The sequence below is a fragment of the Ambystoma mexicanum genome, chromosome 6p (assembly GCF_040938575.1).
Source record: "Ambystoma mexicanum isolate Mex_15411 chromosome 6p, UKY_AmexF1_1, whole genome shotgun sequence".
NCBI classification, from domain to species: Eukaryota; Metazoa; Chordata; class Amphibia; order Caudata; family Ambystomatidae; genus Ambystoma; species Ambystoma mexicanum.
In genome coordinates this window covers 373,737,443-373,759,296 of record NC_090935.1, presented here as the reverse complement: position 1 = coordinate 373,759,296, position 21,854 = coordinate 373,737,443, and the positions used below count along the sequence as shown (strand labels likewise).

The 21,854-nt window shown below is 46.4% G+C and overlaps 1 protein-coding gene across 3 annotated transcripts in view; it reads right to left on the bottom strand.

Annotated features, from left to right (window-relative positions):
- WDR70 (WD repeat domain 70) overlaps positions 1–21,854 on the bottom strand; it is a 2,341,596-nt gene that overhangs the window by 2,029,921 nt on the left and 289,821 nt on the right. For 2 of the 3 annotated variants that reach the window (XM_069627151.1, XM_069627149.1), the window contains exon 3: positions 10,508–10,625. In XM_069627151.1, coding sequence (XP_069483252.1) covers positions 10,508–10,625 — 118 coding nt within the window. The remainder of the gene's footprint in view (positions 1–10,507; positions 10,626–21,854) is intronic. The other variant, XM_069627150.1, reaches the window with a different exon arrangement.

Here is a 21,854-nt window from a genome sequence, read left to right as displayed (position 1 = left end):
TCGACATACTTTTGTTACAAGAGACGAATGCCACTAGGAAGGTCACAGATGCATTTGCATGAAACTGGGGCAATACAAAGGTAGCCACGAATTACTCATCAATGGCGAGAGGGGTCCTCACAGCTGTACACAAGAGGGTTAACTTCCAGATATCCAAAGCACTAACGGACGACGATAGTCGCTATGTGATTGTATGGGGGCACCTATACAAAGGGGAAGTCATACGTACGGCCCTAATATAGATAGCCCAGAGTTCTATCTCCATATTGAGGAACTGATATCGCCTCTGGGAACAGCAACCGTGCTATGGGGAGGGGACCACAATTCATTTCTAGACCCTGAGCTGGACCCATAGACGGGGAACCGTAGGCTGCACACAAAAGCAGCATTGAAGATGAAACAGGCTATGGCTGCACTACCTCTGGAAGATGTATGGAGAGAGTTGCATCCCTCCGAAAGGGACTATACATTCTACTCAGGGGTACATGTTTCGAGATCGCGTATTGATTATTGGTTATACTCCCCCGTGCTGATATCAGAGGTGGAACAGAGCTCAATGCTTCCACGTATGCTGTCGGATCACTCTCTGGTTCTCCTGAGATTGGCACCAAAAGACATGGAGCGCACCACCCGCACTTGGCGCATGCCCCCAGAGCTATTGAAGGATGAGTCAGTGATTGAACCACTTAGCACTGAAATAGAGGACTTTATTGTGCGCAATGCAGGCACATTACTGACCCAGAGGTCGGATTGGGAAGCATTCAAAGTGTGGCTGGGAGGCCAGTTGATGGGGACAGCCTATGGAGCCCTAAAAGAAATCAGGAAGAATTTATCACAGACTGAACGGAAACTGAGGGCCCTTGAGATCCAACAACCAGTGACCGCAGGGAAGGGGCACCTACAAAAAATACAAGAACAATTGGAAAAATGTAAGCCTCTGGCACAGAAAGAACTACATAACTCAACCTGTGAAGGCAAGGAAGTATGGGGAAGGGAACAAGGCGAGTAAGACAATGGCAACCCTTATTAGAACAGAGCAAGGGTTGAGACATATTACCAGTATCTGTGATTCTGCAGGGAAAGTACAGACGCCCGAGCACAATTAACGAAGAGTTCAAACAGTTTTATGCCAAATTGTATGCTAGTGCGGACACAGTGACCCCAGGAGACCTTCCAACTTACATGGATTAATTCCTGGATTCCTGGTGCCCAAATTGGGGAAAACAGAAAGATCAATGCTAGAACTCCCATTGACGGACGAGGAAATTGAACAAGCCATTTCGGACCTGCATGCTGGCAAAGCCACTGGATCGGACAGTATCCCGCTTGATTTCTACAAGGTATTCAAGTTGGAGATGGCCCAGAGACTGCTGGAGATCTGGGAGGAGGCGTTTGAGAGGGGAGAGTTACCGAGTACCATGAGAGAGGCGATAATAACAGTCCTGTTAAAGCCCCATAAACCTCCTCAAGAACCAGCATCCTATCACCCATTGTCACTGATTAATTTGGACGCAAAAATGTATGCCAAGGCGATAGCAAATAGTCTGATACCACACATGAATAAACTAATACACACGGACCAAACAGGATTTATCCCGACCCGATCGACGGTGCTGAATTTGCAGAGATTTTTCGCAATCACGTCACAACTGGACACGAACGCTAAAACAGCTGTAATTACCCTAGACACCGCAAAAGCTTTTGATTTTGCGTCATGGAACTATATGTTTGCAATGCTGAGTAAATTGGGATTTGGCCCAATGTTTATGGGTTATATCTGTCTGCTATATAAGAACCCAGTAGCAATGGTAAGAACTAACAATACTTTGTCGTCTACCTTTGAATTCAGTAGGGGCACCTGGCAAGGTTGCCCCGTATCCCCTCTCATATTTGCACTTACAATAGAGGGCATGGCCCCTAAGGTTAGACATGAACATACGTGGAGGGTTATTCATATTAGAGGGGTTCCCCAGCTACTATCACTATATGCCGACGACACAATGGTGTATGTAAGGTGTCCAGAAACATATTTACCCCCGATTATGCAGGAAAAACACATTCTCCACGTACTCTGGTTACAAAATCAACCAGACCAAGTCAGAGATAATTCCACTGATGCCAACTACAGGGCAGTCTCAAGCTACATCATATTTCAGATGGTCCCCTACAACAGCACAATACCTGGGTATAATAATGGACACTGACAAACAGACCCTATACACCAACAATTACGAACCATACCTGCAACTCCTGGAACATAAACTGGCTATCTGGGGAAAACTGCCAATCTCCGTGTACAGATGAGTGGCCCTGCTCAAGATGGTGGTGGCAGTGCTCCAGATAAGATTTTGGACGTGGGAGTATTTTACGCTCTATTTTTAACTTTGAGAGTAAATGTTATTTTAAGAGAGTAAAAATGACTTTTGTCCTTTGCAAGAGAGTAAAATGTATGCGACATCCAACAGACGTGTGCAAAAACTGTATGGAAATCATTACTATGCGGCAGCTTTCTGCATTGTGACAGAATACACCTTTCATTATTTCTGGCCATTTGATCTCTCCTGTATATATTTAAATGTTGAAATCCCAAAAACCTAGCCAATTATATACTAAAGCAAACATGAATTGTATTGTGTGTTTTCAGATTCAATAGCAGAATTGTCTTTTGATATTTAATGAAAGTCCTAATTTCCTGGCACTATTACTACCTAATGGTAGGCCAATGTTATGATAAACAGTTCAAAGAGGGAAAGATTCCATGCTAAATTCTATATCTGATCTAGTGGTCAAATGGTTATTTATATAGCTCTTTTGACAAGCGCTGTGCATAGAAAATATTTATCCCAATTACCACCAAACCAAAGTTGGTACTCCTTTATCGACCTCGAAAGGATGAAAGGCTGAGTTGGACTTTCCGGTATTTGAACCCGCAACCTACAGATCATGCACAGATTGCAGCAACGAGTGCCCAATCCCCTGAGCTATCTTATTGGCTAACATCCTTCAGAGGTTGGTTAACTTAATATTGACTGAGGTATAATAAACACAGTACCTAGATGTATGACGAGCCATTCATGAAGCGCTACATAAAGTTAAATACCTATCTGGATTATCACAGGGACAGGTTTTGCTGAGTTTCTATTTCAATTACCAATGTAACGTTAATTTGTTTGTTTTTGAACAGGGCTTGCACTTCCTTGAGAGTCAGGTTTTGGATGTTTTCATTTTAGTCCTGAAGATTTGAGAGGCTAGAACACCTGTGATCAGTGTAATGACAATCACTCACCCTTGAGCAAAGACTCTGCTGCCACTGACCATTTATAATAATGTACATCATTGACTGCAAGGTTGAATGGATGTAAACTAGACTGTGCATAGTCATCACTTTACACACTGTTTTTATAATTAGAGTGTAAATGAAATTATAAGTGTAAAAATGATCTGCCTCCGCATGATTATGCACACAGCACCGGAACTTTGAAAAATACAATTGTGCAATACTGGTTTGCTTTCACTGGAAAAAAAAAAGCATAACTTGTTGAAAAATATGAATTCGCAATTGTAACTTAGTTTTCCATCTTATTAGTTATACAATCCTAAAATTCTAGGAAAACATGCAGTGCTTTTGAAGCTGAATGGAAATAAACCATTCCTTTTATCACAGGGTGCAGTTTATTTTTTTGAAAGGCTTCAGAGAAATACATTCTGTTTCAGAGGTGGATTGCAATTACAACCATGTAGATAAACATCAAAAGAAGCCTTCTTGTTTTGATCAAGTAACCTGACCTTTGCACTGCCCTCTGCTCTAAACCTGTGTGTAAATGTACCCAGGAAAATAATAAAGCTGTCTTATTTACAAGATTTTCATGCGTAAAAAGACCTGGTACCTACCTTATCTGGAGGCCTGACGTTACCAATTGGTAAGTAACTTTTTCTTCGAACTGATTGTGTCCTCTAACATATTCCACATCTTTGACAGACTCCCAAAACAGTACCAGTAAATGGAGGACGGAAACGAATTTAGAGTACCCAATTAGATTGCGGAATAAAGAACCGCCTTCTCAAAGACCATATCCTGACCATGGATTGTATCCAGGGAATAATGTTTTACAAAGGTGTGGATGGAAGCCCATGTAGCGGCATCACAAATATTCCTAATAGGAACACCCCGCTGGAGGGCGGTGGAAGTAGCCACGCCCCTAGTGGAATGAGCTCTCAACCCTTCAGGAGGGTCCTTAACCGCCAATCGGTAACACTCTGTAATGGTAAGGATAATCCACCTGAACAAGGTCTGTTTGTAAACAGCCTGGCCCAAACAGTGTCCAGCATATCCCACAAAGAGTTGATCGTCCACTCTGACCCTGGACATCCTAGAAATGTAAAAGCTCAGAGCTCTCATATGATCCAACCGATGGAGTCGCTCCTCTTCCTTACCAGGATGAGGACGAGGGTAGAAAGATGGAAGAACCACTTTTTGACTCAAAATGGTATTCAGAAACTACCTTAGGTAGAAAGGAGGGACGTACTCGCAGTACAACCCTGTCCTTGTGAAACACAGTAAAGGGTGGCTTAGATGAAAGTGCCTGCAATTCACTCACTCTGCGAGCGGAAGTAACCGCAACCAAGAACAGTCTTGAAGGAAAGTAATCTCAAAGGACAAGAATGCAAAGGTTCAAACGGAGCACCCATGAGAAATTTCAAAACCAAATTCAAATTGCAAACCGGCACCTGGAAAGGGGACGGCGGCAATACATTAGTCAGTCCTTTCAGAAACTGAGAAATCAAAGGAATCTTAAAGAACATTCCTCAGATGAGCGCTTAAAGATAGACAGCGCCGCCAGGTAACCTTTAAAGGTACACACTTGAAGGCCCCTGTGGGTCAAAGAAAAAAAGAAAGACAAAACCATGGGAATGGAGCACTGAAAAAGAAATCAACATTGTGATCTCTGCACCAGTTGCAGAACTTACGGCAACGGTACAGGGATTTTGTTATAGGCTGCCTGGCCGAAAGAAACACCTCCATCACGTCATCTGGGAGGTCCCAATCCTTATACCTCAACCTTCAGATACCAAGCGTGAAGGTTGAGTCTTCACCTCTGGATGGAGAACCTGACCCCCCCCCCCCCTCGCGCAGATCCTCTCAGTAGGGAAGACGGCATGGAGGACAGATGGACATTTCTAGAAGGTCCGGGTACCACGCTCTCCTGGCCCAATCCGGAGCAATGAGGATCATGTGGGAACCGAACCTCCGTAACCTCTGCAACACTTGAGGAATGACGGTGACTGGAGGAAACACGTACAGCAGTGGGAATGACCAAACCACCACAAACGCGTCTCCTAAGGCTCCTCTTGGAGGAAATTCCCTCAAGCAGAATCTCTTGCACTTCCAGTTGACACTGGTGGCGAAGAGATCCACTTGTGGGGTTCACCAAAGGGCGAAGATCTCCTGAAGGACTTCCTGAACCAACTCCCACTCGTGGGAGACCGCGCTCTGCCTGCTCAGAGCGTCCGCCGCCGCATTTTCGTCTCCGGCCAGATGAACTGTCGAGATTGAAATTTCCTGCTGGATGGCCCAGAACCAGAGCTGCATTGCCTCTCTGCACAACGGAAGTGAACCTACCCCCACACCCCCCCTACTTGTTGAGGTAATGTATGGCCACTGTGTTGTCCGTCATGACCAGGACACTCTTCCCCCATACAGAGGGCAGAAAAGCCTTAAGGGTCAGCCTGACGGCCCTCAGATCCAACAAACTGGTGTTGAGTCTGGACGCCGACGGAGACCAACGACCGCTGGCGGTCAAGTCGTTGGCATGAGCGCCCCATCCTGTGAAGGAAGCATCCGTCACTACGGTCACCTCCGACCACAGTTGCCAAAACTGTTCCCCCTTCATCAGGTTCCCTTTGTTGGCCCACCACAGAAGATCCTGGAAGACCGAGAGTGGAATCTGAAGGGGATCCAACATCTTGCAAGAGAACTGCGACCACTGCATCTTGAGAGCCCACTGCAGGTATCTCATCCGCAGCCGGGCCTCTGGCACCAGAAAAATGCAGGAGGTCATGAGGCCGAGCAACCTTAAGAATTCAAAAGCCGGGAGTCTCTGGGCATGTTGAAACTTGTCCACCATCTGCACAATGTGATGAGCCCTTACCTTGGGAGGTGAACACTTCCCAACGACGTGTCTAAAACAGCCCCGATGTACTGGAGCTGTTGGGAAGGTGTCAGATGCGACTTCTTGAAATTCAGGGAGAAGCCCAGCCTGTGGAGGGTGCGGCAGGTGACTACAAGATGATCCAACGCCAGCTCGGGAGGGAGCGCCTGGATCAGCCGTGAATCTCCCCTCGCCTGAGGTACGCTACCACCACCATTAGCTTGGTGAAGACCCTCAGGCGGAGGTCAATCCAAACTGCAGGACCCGAAACTGAAAGTGTTGGTCACCAGCCGCAAACCTCAGGTACTTCCTGTGCGCAGGATGAATTGGCACATGAAAGTAAGCATCCTTGAGGTCCAGAGACACCAACCAATCCTGAAGTTGAAGGGCCTGGAGGACTTGAGAAAGAGTGACCATCTTGAACTTGCCGTTCCTGAGAAAAGAGTGACCATCTTGAACTTGTCGTTCCTGAGAAGTTTGTTCAACCAGCGCAAGTCCATTATGGGTATCAATCCCACGTCTTTCTTTGGGACCAAAAAATAAGGTGAATACCATCCCTTGTTCCTCTCCGCTACAGGTACCAGTTATATAGCGCCTTTCTCCAGCAGACTCAAGATTTCCTGTGCAAGGAGCGGATCCGGAAGCTTCAAAAAGAGTTTCCCCGGTGGATTGTTGTGAGGCCGCTGAAGGAAGGGAAGGCAGTAGTCGTGGGCAATGGTATCCAGAACCCATGCATCTGAAGTAATGGCAAGCCATTCTTCGAGATGCTGAGACAGTCTGCCCCCAACCGGTGAACCATGGGACATGGCCTCATGACTGTTTGGCAGCGGCTGCGGCAGTGCCTGAAGGCAAAGAGGCAGCTGCCTGAGCAGCTTTGGCACCACAATTTCCCTGACCACCACAGTACTTTTTCACTGGCCCCTTTGACTGGCCGCCCCTCTCGTTCTACCAAAGGAGGAGTAACAACGAAAGGAACCTCCCCTCCACTGCTGTCCCCTAGGATGAAAAGGCAGAGGTTGACGCACCGCAGCGCTTAAAGATTTTGCCACAGCTTTTGAGGTCTGCAACCTCTCAAGGCTCTCGTCATCCTTGCTGCCAAACGAATATGCGCCATCAAAGGGCATGTTGAGAAGAAAGGCCTGCACATCCAGAGCAAACCCCGACTTTGGCAACCACGCAAATCTACATAGAACGGTGCTCGCAGCCATGGATCGGCTAACACTGTCGGCCGTATCCAAACCCGACTGAAGGATTCACACATGGCATCCTTGCCGTCCTGCACGAGAGCAAGGAACCCATCCATTTCTTCCCCCTCTGGAATATGCTCAGCCACCAAAGAAACACAATTCAACATAGTGTGTGAAAACCTTAACAAGGCAAACATTGAGTTGGCAGATTGGACCATGCTCCCAGCAGGAAATACCTTCCGGGCCAAATCGTCAAAGCGCTTGTCGTCCCTAGCCGGAGGGATGGTAGGGTATGCCGCCTGCCTCGAGGTGGCCGTAGCCGCCTGAACCACCAAACTCTCGGAAGTGGGGCGAGTAGATAAATAGCTGGGGTCGCTAACGGAAGGGCAGTATTACTTGGTCAAAGATGTATTAACAGCCGGAAGAGATTCCGGGGACTGCCAAGCAGCTGCCACCCTTTTCTGCAAGGTAAGATGAAATTGCAAAACAGGGTCAGAGGACGGTCATTGATCTGAAATGTTCATTAGATTATCCTGCACAAAGTCTTCAGGAGGACTGCACCAGCCCAGATACTCCGAGACCCTCGCCATGAGCCTCCTGTACGAAGACTCTGCATGAGCCCCATTGCTCAGGCCTACCGAATTCCACTTCCGGAGAAGTGTCCAACCCACTGGCATCATGGAGGATCTGCCGCAACTCCTCCAACTGACTGTCTCCAGAAAAAAGTGGAGCCTCATCAAGGTCACCAGGTTCCTCAACCTCAGACCTTTCCTCCTCTTCATAAATATCATCCAGAGGGAGTTGAAACCCAGGTCTGGGGACAGAAGAGGGCCTGGCGACCGAAACTGGCCTCACAGACTTCGACATAGCCTTCTTACAGGATCCACGATATCCGGGTACTCCAATGGCAAATTTCAAGCAAAAATCCCCCAAAGGCGCCGATAGAGCCGAAGGCTAAGACGTCGAGACAAGCGACAACCTCGACATCGTCGTGATCACCGAATCGGACGGACACTGCGCCTAACGAGTCGACACCAGCCCCAAGCTATCAACAGGATGCTGCAGTCTTGCTGGAGACTAGGACCGATACCTAGAGACATGTCTCTTCTGACTCTTCAAATTCTTGTCCGAACGGGACCTCGAAGGCTCCCAATGCGAGTCGCGTCGTGGACCCGAGCCCGAAGGCGTGCGAGCCACGGTACGAGACCGATCCTGGCCGGCTTTGTCAGAAGACGCGACTGGACCTGTGCCCTGCGATTGAAAAAATCGCTAACATGGATTGTTTAAACACCGCCCATTCCTACGGAGTCAAGGACTTCGTAGGGCATGTAACCTTCCTCTAGGCACCATCCTCCGAGGAGGACGGGGAAGGCAACCGGTGACGGCGCTTCCTAGAGTGCCGGGACGAGGAGGGCGAGTGGCGGAAACCACTCCGGGGCCGAGATCCCCTACACTCCTTCCGACGCAGAGAATCGCCCCTTGAGTCGTCGGTGGAAACATCCTTGGACTTGGAAGTCCGGGACTTAACAGGCTTAGAGCGCCTACCTACCTGGAGCTTCCACTTCTGCTCCCGCAAGGCCTTAGCAGTCGGCGACTGGCATTTCGAGCAGTCGTCAGTGTCATGCGACTCGCCCAGGCACCACAAAGAAATGTGGTGGGGGTCGGTGAGCGAAAATTTTGACTTGCAGTCCCGGCCGGTCTTGAAGCCAAACTGCGGAGTGGAGGGGTCGAAGAGAAAGACATTGTAATGATGAACACACGAGGCGCGCAGAGTCAAATGAAGTTAACACGTTCGCGGAAAAAACAGAACTGAGGCTACGAGCACCGTGCGTCCTATTTATAACATCATGTGACATCGCCCTCGACGGAGGCCTTCGAGCGACATTGACCCGACGCCATCGACGCAGGACGCCCTCTGCAGAAAAGTTTCCGAAGTGCACAGCTGTGGACATTACATGTCAAAGATGTGGAAAATGTTGGAGAACAAAATCCATTCGAGAATTATATATGGGATGTGGGTGTTTGAGAATAGATAAAAACTGGACCCCCCCCCACCCCGAAAAATAAAAAAAAAATGTGATGGAATTTTTTGTTAAAATATTTGTGTTAAAAAAAAACAGGGAAAGAAATCCCTCAATGACATGACATGGAACCGTCCCATAAGGGTTGCCCCCCTCATGTGATCCTCTCACTGTGTACCACCCCCGGGGGGACTATGTGACTGGGGCCGCACCACCCTGGCCCGACAGGAAGGGTCATCCCCATTTAAGGATTTGTCACAGTTAGTAGAAAGAGTAACACTGGTGAGAGGATAGTAGGTGGCTAAGCTGAATAGAACAGACCGAGAGAGAGAGAGAGGGAGAGAGCGAGAGAGAGAGAGAGAGCGAGAGAACGAAAAAATAAAAGAGAGAGCGGGGGGTTCAAGAAGACGTCTACATGGTGCTGTTCGCCAAAGCAGGCAAGACACAGACTAGTAAGAAGGAGCAGCTTGAATAGCCTGCTTGGCGGTACAGCCCAGATTCTGGTGTGATTCGGATCCCACCGGAGCTGAGCAGAGAGAGAGCAGAACAAGAGTGAAGCACTGCTACTATGCTGAGGCCTGAGTCTAGCAGGTACTGTATATGCTGAGAAACCGAAGAAAAGCTCAAGAGACCCATGGCTGCTGGGCAAACAATAGATATGGCCAGAAAAGCACAAGGATAGGAAATCCTGCCCATATCCATCGAAATTGCCCCAGTGCAAGGGGATGAAGCACATCAGACATACATTACAAAGTAATTTTCCTTATCGCACAATTTTAAGCCGGATCTCCAGATTCCAAGGAAGGAAGATGCACCACCTTCTCCTCACTTCTATTCAACATATTAACAGCTAAGCACAACTAGGTTACTGAGCAAGATTACGTGTTCTGTCAACTATTGCATAAACTCTATCCTTTGACCACACCACAGGGGCGATTTCCAACCGTGAAAAAGAATTAGCTCACAGTATGCTACTGCTTGCGGTCTACAAACTGCATGCATGTTCAAAGATTGGAGATTGAAACAGCAGGCACCCCAATACAACCTACAGTTAAAGGGATGGCCTTAGAACTTCCAACATAGACCTATCCAAACTAGACTTTCTCAACAGATAAGAGATTGCTCATGCAGGAGGTAAACGCTACAATACCTGGAACCGGAGCTTGAGGACACCTTCTTTGTTACAGAGCTACAAAGCACCGAATGGCTCCCCACTTGTTGTGGAAGTAATGCTTCTTTAGGTTTTAAATTCTCTTGTTCACTTGCTTCTGAAAATGCAGAAAAATCGACACGAATTAGGATCTAAAATGATACGAGTATCAAGAAAACAGGCACAGAACTAATGACTCAATGGTACAGCGGTGGGAGATGTGGAAAAAGACTAATATAGTTTCAAACCTACTGGCATATCATCTTGGCCTGGGGGATATGATTGTGCAAATTATAATATTTTACAGAAAGGTGCATGTTTTAGTTGTTTTCCCATTGATTACAATATACATGTTTGGAATGGTCTTGGCCGAAATTAAATCCGAATTCAACTGCTAGCAGGGTCTTCCTGTTAAGCATTGTTTAAAAATAAAAACGCATCACTTTTCTAATGTATATTTCGAGAAGCACATTGTAGCAGGCAAAAGCTAGTACCGTAATTGCAATTGGGGGGGTATGGTTAGTGGACAAATATGCAAAAGGATTAATGAGGCAAAGCTGAGTGACTAACACTACCTACCCTACTGGACTAACAGGTGCATTAACCAAAGACATGTGGTTTCTTCTGAACATAGTGCTCCCCTTGCTATGTAGATTACCTTGCATACCTTCATCATGGTTTGTCTTGCATTAATGTTCACAGTGATGTTTTCTGTCGGGTTTCGAACTGGTGTGCTCTATTTTGATCTATTTGGTACTAATGCTCTAGTTCATAGTTTTTGTATGTAGCTGGAATCATCACATACTTTTAGACCTGTAACGACCTATAAAAAATGCAGCAAATCAAGAACCAGAGTTCAGCTATTTCATTGGATGTTGTTAGGTGGTCCGCAACAGAAATGATAACAGACAAATGGAGTCGCAGCATTCAATGTTCATCTAGCAGTCAGTTTCTCATTCTCTGGGAAATGCCCCTTCCAGTTCCACCATACCCAGTTTCTCTATGTATCCTCTTTATCAAGGTCTTGGAGGTAAACAAGGTCTTGGATGTAAAGTTCTAGCATTTCTATTTCTCTTTCTGTTGGCTGTGTTTAATAATTCCGTCAGTTAGGGGTTGGCCTCTGATGCTTTTCCTCTATCCCAGTTCTACCTCTTATCACTGGTATTTACTTATTTCTGGTTCCGTCCACTGCCTTTCCGGTTTGCTTTCCTTGGCACGCCTTGTGGTCAAAACAAATTCAATGACTCTGCTGGGCCCCACATATGGCGTTCTTCCTTCTCGCTCGTGCCTCCACCTCACGATTCCTTGGGGCTGGGATTCACATATTGTCCTCACTGCAAGCTTGCCTTGTGTTTCCATCGTCCACTTGCTCATCCCTCCAAAACAGCGTAATTCATACTTCTGCATCACAAACTGGCCATGATGAAGGTCCGCTTCATAACCATTGTCACTAAAGAAAGATTTTCGAATTTGTGCTTGGCTAGAGGTTACTGAGGGCACTTCATCACAGTGTGCAATCACATTTTCGTCACTATTTAATCACTAGGCGAGCATGTTTATAGTTTGGTTGCAAATTGAGGTGGCCATGGTATTTGATATTTTTGCAGATGTAAAAGTTTGGCAGTTTAGACCATTTCTCGCTATCTGTACACAGCGCTGGCCCTACACAGAAGGTCTTGGAGTGCTTTATAAAGTTCAAGCATCATTTTTCACAACAGGATAGGAAGATCAGGATAGTGGCCTCAAAAACACAACTGTGCAATAGCACCTGGGGCGTATCAAGTGCTGGACGGGATTACCATAACAACTAATTACGGGCCCAAATAACCGGACAAAATAAAAGAATATGGCAAAGTACTACTTTAATAACAGTTCAATAAAGCAGAGAAATCTGCCAAGCATAACAACTCACAGCTTAATCATTTTCAAAATACATTTCCATTACGCAAAGGCGTTATACCTCAATATACGTCAGCTATGATGTCATCCTATGTGGCAAATAGTAAAAACCTATTGGGTGGAGGCATTGGTTAGGGGAACAGATATACCTATAGCTTATTTAAGTGTTAGTAACATTATTAGCTGCCCTTTATCTGGTAGGCATGTATTGAACAACCTCTAACTACGTATAATACAAATAATAGATAATAGTAGAATAACAGCAGCAAATTGGTTTCTGCAACAATGTATGGTCCATCGCTACATAGGCTATCCTAATTGGTTGGCACCCTGCAACAAACTTGAACATTTGCTTGTTAGCAGCAAGTAAGCAAAATGAAACCCAGGTACGGGGAACAACGTCAGACAACTGCCCACTTCACCAATTAGCCTTACCATCTCATCAGACCCTAAGCCAAGGCCTTTCTTTGTAGTTGACCTTGCTGACTCTTCTCTTCTCCGGAACTTTTAAGGGAGTGAGGGTACATTGCTATCTTCGTCTGGAGCGTTATGAATAGGCCTTGTTTTCTGGTCTTGCACCATGTGTGAGGAAATCATGATTTGTCAATGTTTTCCTTTTATTTATTGCTATTTGATTCAATTATACTGCACACTATTACTCTTCTTGGCCTCTGGAGAGTTGGTTGCTCCGTCTTGCATAGGTTTTCTTCACTTTTAATTGCCCAACACTTGACACTCGCAAATGTTTACTCCTTTGACTAACCTAAGAGAAATATGTCTTACATACATGGCTTATACAGACTCCTTTTGTACTTTGCAGTTTCTCCTCACTGTGGCATCCTTGATCTTAATCCAAACAAACATTCTTTGTTCTTGCATGAATCTGTATTCTAGTGCCCGTCAGCTCTTCTACCTCAGTCTCTCGGCTTGGGGTTTTCAACTTATTACTACACAAAACCGACATCCATGTTCTCAACATGGCTGCTTCACCCATGTTATATTTTCTACTGTAGCAAGCTTCTATATTTCTCATCTACCTTGCGTTTCTGTGTATTTACATTTACTGCATTTCTCAGTATATAGAATGTCTACGTATCCACATGTTAACTTACTTTGTTACTTCAGTTACATAGTCATTCTTTAAGTATTTGCATATCGTTTCAGTTCGTCATTGTCTCTTCTCTTTATGACGTCACTTTACACCTGTCACATTTCACTTCTAGTTCTTCCATGTCCGATGGTGTCTGCAGACTTTCTTCTACCACTTTAGTTCGACGGTGCATTCGATACGGTTGTCTGAGCGCATAATGTCTTTCATATCTTCGATACGGTATTGGGACGATAGCAGGTGTCATGCAGTGCTTTATTGCTGCTCTTCCAATAAGACAGAGGTGAGGGGATGGCCTCAATGAGTCCATGAGTGACGTGTATATCTCCTTCACTACATTACAACTCTCAATGTCAGTTTTTATTGTAATTTTCAGGGGTGTCCAAACAGTGGCCGTCCCTCTCTCGTCTTCCTGTGGGCTTCCTTCCCCAACCTAGCCCAGACTTTCCTCAACCCCAAGATGATTGTCACTAAAGACCCTGGTAGCTAGGTCACTAGTAATCCTCACTATCTAAAATCCTACTGACTAGAGTTAAGTGCCTAAAGGAAAAACATTCATTTATCTTACTCCCTCTGGTGTTGGTCCAAAGTGACAACCTATCCTAACAATTCTCAGGATTTTCATCCAGAACTGTGATGGTTGTCCCGTGTCAATCAAAGAATCTAGTCCTCTCTCACACAATTAATTTATCACCTTTGCCTGATCTTACTACTACTCTTCTCCTCCCTCTCCTATTCTACTCCTAGCGCCTCTACTTTTACTCGTCCTTCCCTGCTCAATTACTTCTACCCCTCCACATTCTGCTAACCTCACACTTCCTCACGCTGCTATTCTCACCCTGCTTCTCACTAATACTGCCTCCCACTTCGACTCTCAAAAACACCAACAACAGGCTTCAAATTCATATACCCCGGTTCCACTCGCCTTAACAACCAGTACCTCACATGCACTTTTGCAACAAACTCCATCACCAGTATTCAGCTTAGTTTTCCATCCTCCACTTGACCTCACCCACACTATACTGTTCACTTGCTTACCTTTTATATTTTTCAACTCCTGATTCCATTGGTTCCAGCGTTCACGTGACTTTGTGGGACAATCTGGGCCTGTCTTTCCTCCAGGGGCTAGGTTACAGATGAGAAAAGCTTAAAAAATCCCTAAAGCTACGCCCCCTTCTCAACACGGTATTATCAACAGTTTGTAATGGCTCGTCTGTTCTTTACTCAGCGTGCTCTGGGTGTTAATAACCGGTTCTAGGTTGCTGCAGTGAGTCATTTCGTTTTTTGACCAGCTGTGTGCGGTTGGTGCTTGATGCTTTGTCAAAGTCAGACTGGGTTGTCAAATTTCTGTTTTCACATTTCATTTGGTCCAGTCCAGGTGTTCGTAGTTGCCTGCAGGTGTATTCTGGTAGTTGTGGTTCTACACAAGAAACATGCATGTGTCAGAAACACTGGAAGGTATAGGGTGACAGAAGGTGGTACCATAAGCAATTCTGAAGGCACGCATGGAGGAGGGGGGTATAGGGTCTTCCATTTTATTCTCCTGAGTGGGTCAAATTCCTGTGCCCCTGTTTAAATAAAGGATCGCAGGGAAGATGGTTGGCTCCATTAGGTGTGGGGGAAAAAGGTAAGCGTGTAGGAAATATATCGCATGCAATTTTTCACAATTTTGCCACGTTTCCCTTTCTTTATAGCTTTTTGCATCTGTATTTTTTATGGGCGTTTGGGATTAGCAGAAGATTGGGTCCCCGCAATTCAGGAGCTTATATGTTGTTATCAAGTTGCCCTTGCCCGGAAAATGGATAGACTTTGGTGTCAATTGTTGAAACATCGCTTTTGTTCAGAGTGGGGGATGCATACATTTTTAAATTTATTGGGTCAATTTTTTAATGCTCATTTAAAACAAGAAAAGTGATTATCTTATTGTGCCCAACATCAAAATAGAAGCATTGCAATTCCCAGGACCTCTTGTTTCAGTAAATTTAGAAACACAAAAAAAAAGGCCCAGGCCATGAATCGTAATTCTCCCTGAGATGGTCTGAGTTTACAAGACTCTCCATTCATGGAAGCCAATTCGCTAATATTTTGGGGTAAATCTTATGTCTTACGGAAAGAACACTGATCTGGATCTTTCCCGTATTTAAGTAGGAAAGTGATTATAGCTCCTCTCGTTGTAGCCGGCAGCAGAGTTCCCTGATCAATGGCCTCTTGATATACCCTAACAAGATGTATAGCTAGCATGCTACCAAACGCTAGTTACAATTCAACGGTAAGGCTGTCTGGGCCCAGTGCCCTGGAGCCCTCTAGGTAATTTATCCAATATTTCCTCAACCGTTTTATCGTAATTGAGAAACTCCTGAAATATTTGGTTCAGCCAGAACAGCTCAAGCACTTCCAGAAATTGCTGTAGTTGGGCTGGGGATTTATTCTCCCCCCCCTCCGCCCCAAAGAAACTATGAAGACTTTGGCAATTCCACTCGTTTTGTATCTATGTGTGCCTTCTTAGTCTCCAATTGTCTCAATGTCTCGGGAGGATAGCTCGGTGGCAACATGCTCGATTCGGAAGCAAGACGACGACAGAGCAACACAGGTTCGAACCCCGGTCTGTGCTTAGAAACCCCTGGGTATTAAGCGTGTTATAAATAACCAATCATATCATACCTCTTCCACCCCATCATGTGCATCATTGCCAAATGGACTCCTGGCTTCTGTCCTTCTCCAAAGTGTTCAACCTGATTGATGATGTCTCCCCCATTTCCCTCGCTGCGTTATCCCTGGATTTTCCTAGCTCTCCTATCTCGGCCAGACTATCCTTGCATCCCTTAAACTCTATTTCCGCTCAGAGGTCCTTTTTAAAATACCTCATCATTCAATGCATCAGATTTAAATCGCCACCCGCTGCCTGTTTAATACGTTCCTGAAAGTCTAGTCCCCAGCACCACGGGAGAATGGTCCGATAACGTGTGGGGAAGTATTTGACACTTCTCTAATAATTTTATTAGTCCTTTACGGACTAGGATTAAATAAGTGAATGAGGCAGTATTATGTACTGTGCGGAGGTGGAGTAAGGAGACGGACAAAGGGATAGCATATTTCCACAAAGCTTTATTAAGATTTAAAGCAAATAACAGCAGAGGGGGGGGGGGCACTCGAGATCCCAAGCAAAATGGCCACAGGCTGACGAAGCTCCGACCAGTACGAGCTATGAAGCTTTAACTCTCTCTTCAATGCACTAAATATTTGCCCATCAAGCTGTGAGGCCGGCTGATGCGGCAAAAAACAAACAACCAACCAGACTTTCGCCTGTCAAAATGCCCCGTAGCCGGAGAAACGGTGGTCTGGATGATGTAGGCCCATGGGAGCTGGCCGCCAGCCTGCCACCTCCACAGTGATGTCCCCATGCTAGGTGACCTGAGCGAAACACCACAAGCTGACAGAATTCTAAATGACCCAGCGATCGGTGCCGCTGAGCATCCGGCACAGACACTCATTACATCAGGGGACCGAAGGTTGGCGTACAGAGGGGAGATGGGACAACCCTCTGAGCAACCCTGGACCACCAGGGAGACATTGGTGCTGGGTGCACGAAGGGCCAGACTGGGAAAAGAAATAGCCCCGGTCACCCAAAAAAAAGTGGCCCACCCCTCGCTTCACAAATGTGGCCCGCCCACAGGCAGAAAGGCCGAAGGGCCAATCCGACCCTGGGTGCGTGGCCGATCCATGCTGGACCCCCGGCTGTGAGAGCAAGAATAACAGCGGAGAGATCGGAGCTCCCCGGGTTGGTGTGGGGTGCGCACCGACCCAGTGGTCGGACTGGTCGCAGGTGGCTCCCACGTGGCAACAGCAACATCCCTCTGAGGCCCGATCGGTGAAGCAGGTACCGGGCCAGAGGGGTGTGGCCGAAGGGTAAACAGAAAATGCCAACGGGTGCTGACCATACAAACGACCACAGGGGGTGCGAGGCGAGCACACAAAACAATAAAAAGTGGACCAGAAATTCAGACAGTATGCATGAATCAACCATAGGAGGAACAACTTGTGTGCAGCACCAGGGTTCCAGAGGATTGCAGTCCCAATTATCCTGAAAATGCCATAGGGGATCGGCTTGATACTAGCTGCAAATCCTGTGGCAGAGCGCAAGACAAGCACTTGGTAATAGGAGGTGTTAGCCCCAATGACAGCACTGTATGTACATCTCCACATGGTGCAAGCCAGGGGGGATTGCCCATGTGACTGATTTGCTGCAAAGAAGTAGGACTCAACTAAGCCCACTCTCCACCATTGCCCACAAAAGCTGCAATGCCCCGAAGGCCTAGCAGAGCCTACGGATGAAAGTAAGTGGAGGCGCTCCTTCAGCTCTGGTGGGGCTGAGGCAAGGGCAGCGCCGTGGTTTATTTCTACCCATGGGGTGCCACTTTGTAGACAGGCTGTCAGGCTACTGGACTACCACGGAACTCGCCCCCAGAACACTGCTTATCATCTGCAGATTGCAAACACCCGGGACCGGCAGGCGGCTGATAGATTGTATGGGAAGTGGGCGTCTGAATTTCGGTCACGCAAATAGACTGACTGCCATCCAGCAAGCACTGGGTGAACCAGTGGCATGCAACAGATTGCGCCAGACCCTGCCTCTGTTCACACTACAGATGCCCAACCCCTTGGCACCCCATTGTGCCGCTCCACAAGAGGACTTCCCAAGATGGAAATCCAGACGTAGCAACCTCTGCATGGTGGGCCTTCCGGTGAACACTGAGGGTGCCAATTTGGAGGCATACATATGCAGCTTTTTACAGGACAAGGTGCACATGGACAACCCACAAAACGTCATCATCGAAGAGTACATCGAGCCCCTGTCCGCAAGCCGAAGGGAGAAGCAACCTCAGTAGGACCATCGGGTGTAAGCAGAGCGACATCTTTACACGTCCATGCTGCTACGCGCCCCCTAGCGGTCTCCGGCATTGAGATTTTAAAACAGTCATTTGGGCCCCTTCATGATCCTGGTGGCTTAATGAAAATAAAAGAAAACCTAACTTTCCCTAATTCTAAGAGGGGTTTCCCTTCCTCAACTAAAATACTAAGATTTCGGTCAGGATGCCCATGTAAATCAATAGTCAACTGTCCTGTGTCAACAACTTCTATCCCTCACACTCATAACTAAACTAAAAGGGTAGTGGATCTTCATGGTCCAGAAGCATGGCTCCCTTCTTCTGGACAGTGGATCACAGTTCCAGTTGTTAAGTGGGATCTGTACCTGACGGAATGACTCCCTTCCCCAGGTCTCAATTCCTTTCCAAGGCACAAAACAAAGTTCCAGGTTGTAATGCCACAAAGCAGTAAAGGTCTCAATTCAAACTCAAAAGGTAAAGTTCCGGTTAAAAAGAACATCAACATTACTTATTGCCCATAGTTGCTTCTTTCCCATTAAGCTCCTGGAGAATGTCTCCCTTCCCCATGCCTTTCCCAGACTTTTTATCACAGCTCATAATGCCAGGGTAGTGTCTCCTTTCCTCTGGCCTCTCATATACGCTGGTCGGTGTGGGTCCCAGACCTGTATGACAGCTCCTTTAGTGATTTCTTTTGGCAAACCTGGTTCACTACCCTGCGAGTTACTGGTACAAAGATGATGATTAGTGATGGTCTCCTCAATTTATGGGTGCCAGACCCTACTCTTGTATTTTACTCCAGATAGACCTGGTTTACTCTCCTGCCAGGTACTATTGTTTAGAGTATTCCTCTGTGTTATATGTGGGTCCCATATCCTTGGTTTGAGGTTTCTCGTGTCCCCCTTTCGACGACAGCAGCCCATGTACATTCTGGGTCTCTGTCGTTCCCCCTTGAATGGTCTTAGCCACTTCTAACGTCCTTGTTAGCTTCTATCACTCTCCCGCTGCTTCTGCAGCGGCTTTGCAGCATTTAGTTCTGGGCGGATTGCACGTCTCTCCACAACTGCACTGTCCAGCTGCTTCCTGCGTCAAGACTCCAGTTTCTCCAGCTTTCCAGTCGACCGGTGCACAGATGACAGTAGGGACGCTTCAGTTCCCCTTCACTCATCCTGGACAGCAACTTCTCCTTTCTGAGCTGGGCATCTCCCAGGTCCTACTGGGAGGGTCTGACGACAAGTTATGTCCATCCTCCGTCTTTATTTGGAATTGGCGATAGCAACTAGACGCATCATTCTGGTTCCAATGGGGATTCGTTATGCACTGCACCTCCTCTTCGCCTCAGTATCTCTTACTGAAGTCCTAGTCAAGTCATCCCTACACGTCCTCATCACAGTGACTACTGCCTCAACAACCTCTCAGACATGCATGGGAGAGTGTAACATGGAGTTGTGTGGTATGGGACAAGGGGTTGTGAAGGAGTTGGGTGGAGGGTGAGGGTGTTGAACTGCGTTCTCCCGAGATGTCCTCCCTGAGCCCCACAGGGAGAGTCTCTTCCCATGAGATCCTCCCGCTGAGTACCACCGCAGGGGGATTATCTGGTACCAGCCCCACCTCCCTGGCCTCACAGGATGGGGCTCGCCCTCGGGGAGAAGTGACAATATCCCAGGATTCACCACACTTTTTTGCATAAAATATATAAATCTGGGAAAAAGGGGAGTACATTCATGAAATCGTTTGACATGTGGGTTGTGTGCAAATGTAGCCCTGCAATAATAAGTGTAGTGTTTAAGCATTAAAGGAGTGCCTAGAAGCCTGTTATCTAGGTCACCTACTACTCAGGCCATTTTCTTTTCTATGCGGTGGATGATTGGATTTTGCCAACGGTTTTGTGCCAGGCCATTAGTAGCAAGTGTGTTTGATCAAATGTCGAATGCTAGCCATTTTAAACTGCAGTGGGCCAGTCCCTTCAGCCAAAGAATTTTTGATGGAGGAGCATACGTACAATATGTTGGGATTATTCTGTAGCTAACCAGTTTAGAATATAGCTGATTTACAATGCTTAGAACTGATGCATCTCTTCACTTCAAAAATCTGAAATTAGACATAATCCCAACTAATAGGTTAAGAAAAGGCTGACAATTAGGAGCACACCTCATTTTCCATTGGGTTTATTGGTTTTATTTTTTCCATTTGGATCTATCGAAGATTATTGATTTCTTCCTAAAATAAGGGTTCCGCATGACTCCAGATTAGGTCTTAATTTGCACCAATAAACACAACCTTTAAATAGTCACTCAAATGTCAAATTGTGTCACTTTCATCATTTTCATAGCAGAAGATAAACCAAAAGACTGCTACCATTTTAAATGTCAGGATAACATTCCTTCCATTTGCTATCGAAATAAATGGACAAACTGAGCCGAGTAGAATTCGATCTGCATTAAAAGGAGAAATTTAATGCACAGTTCATAAAGACACTGGACAAGCTGTTAGCATGCTTCAATGAATATTCGCCAACTGGCAAGTCGACAATCTAGGAGCAATCATTTACTGACAACTTCACATTTTATGGTAGAGGCTACAGTCATGTTGGCGTTTTACTATTTCGAACATTTATAATACTGCAGACACCGTCGTCCTCAAGAACCAAATCATTGATGCAAACTATTTCAAGGTATTTAGATCATGAGAACATGAGCCTATATGATTCAAACTCTTGGGAGGCTGTGGGCATCCTGAATGTGGCTTTTGAAATAGATATGCACGGGCTACCTGTGTGTACAGATAGTGTTGCCAGTTTTAGCCTCTCAAGTTCTGCATGACTCTAGGCACACTTTAGGTTTTAGATACGGTATGCTCATTGTTAGGAAAGATTACCCTCAGGTGCACGTTTTCCCTCAATTTGTGAACCCCCAACATTTTGCTTTTCTTTGGAGTACCAAACCTGACTTTTTCCAGTGAAGCACAGTCTTCTACGCGTCTCTGGACTTTCGCTCATTTGTTATGGGGAAACCGACACGTCCGTCAGGCTGTCAGTACTGGGAAACTGTGCACCAAGTACATTAGAGTCCTTTTGTTTTATTCTCTAGCCACCCTCCAAGGATATTTTAGGGTTTGTACAAGTGTGAATAGGATGAACTGGTGGCGGAAGTTTACTTTGAAAGCATTATTACTTAGTTTTAATGGACCATACCGCTTTTGACCCAAGACTGTAGCCAGTGCCACAAATGGCCGTGCCACAAAGTCTTTTGTTCTATCCTTTGGCCATTTTGTCCCTTTGCCTTCCCCCAGGTTATTTGGTCATGCAGCATCACGTGTGCTAGTGCCGAGGAAGAGGGCTGGGACTGCCTGGTCCCAATCCACACTACTGGTGCCAATATGTTTGCTAGGCCTGAATGACGGGACCCACTGTGGGCCACGATTGGCCCACGCCTGGCGTGCATGCAACAGAGCAGAT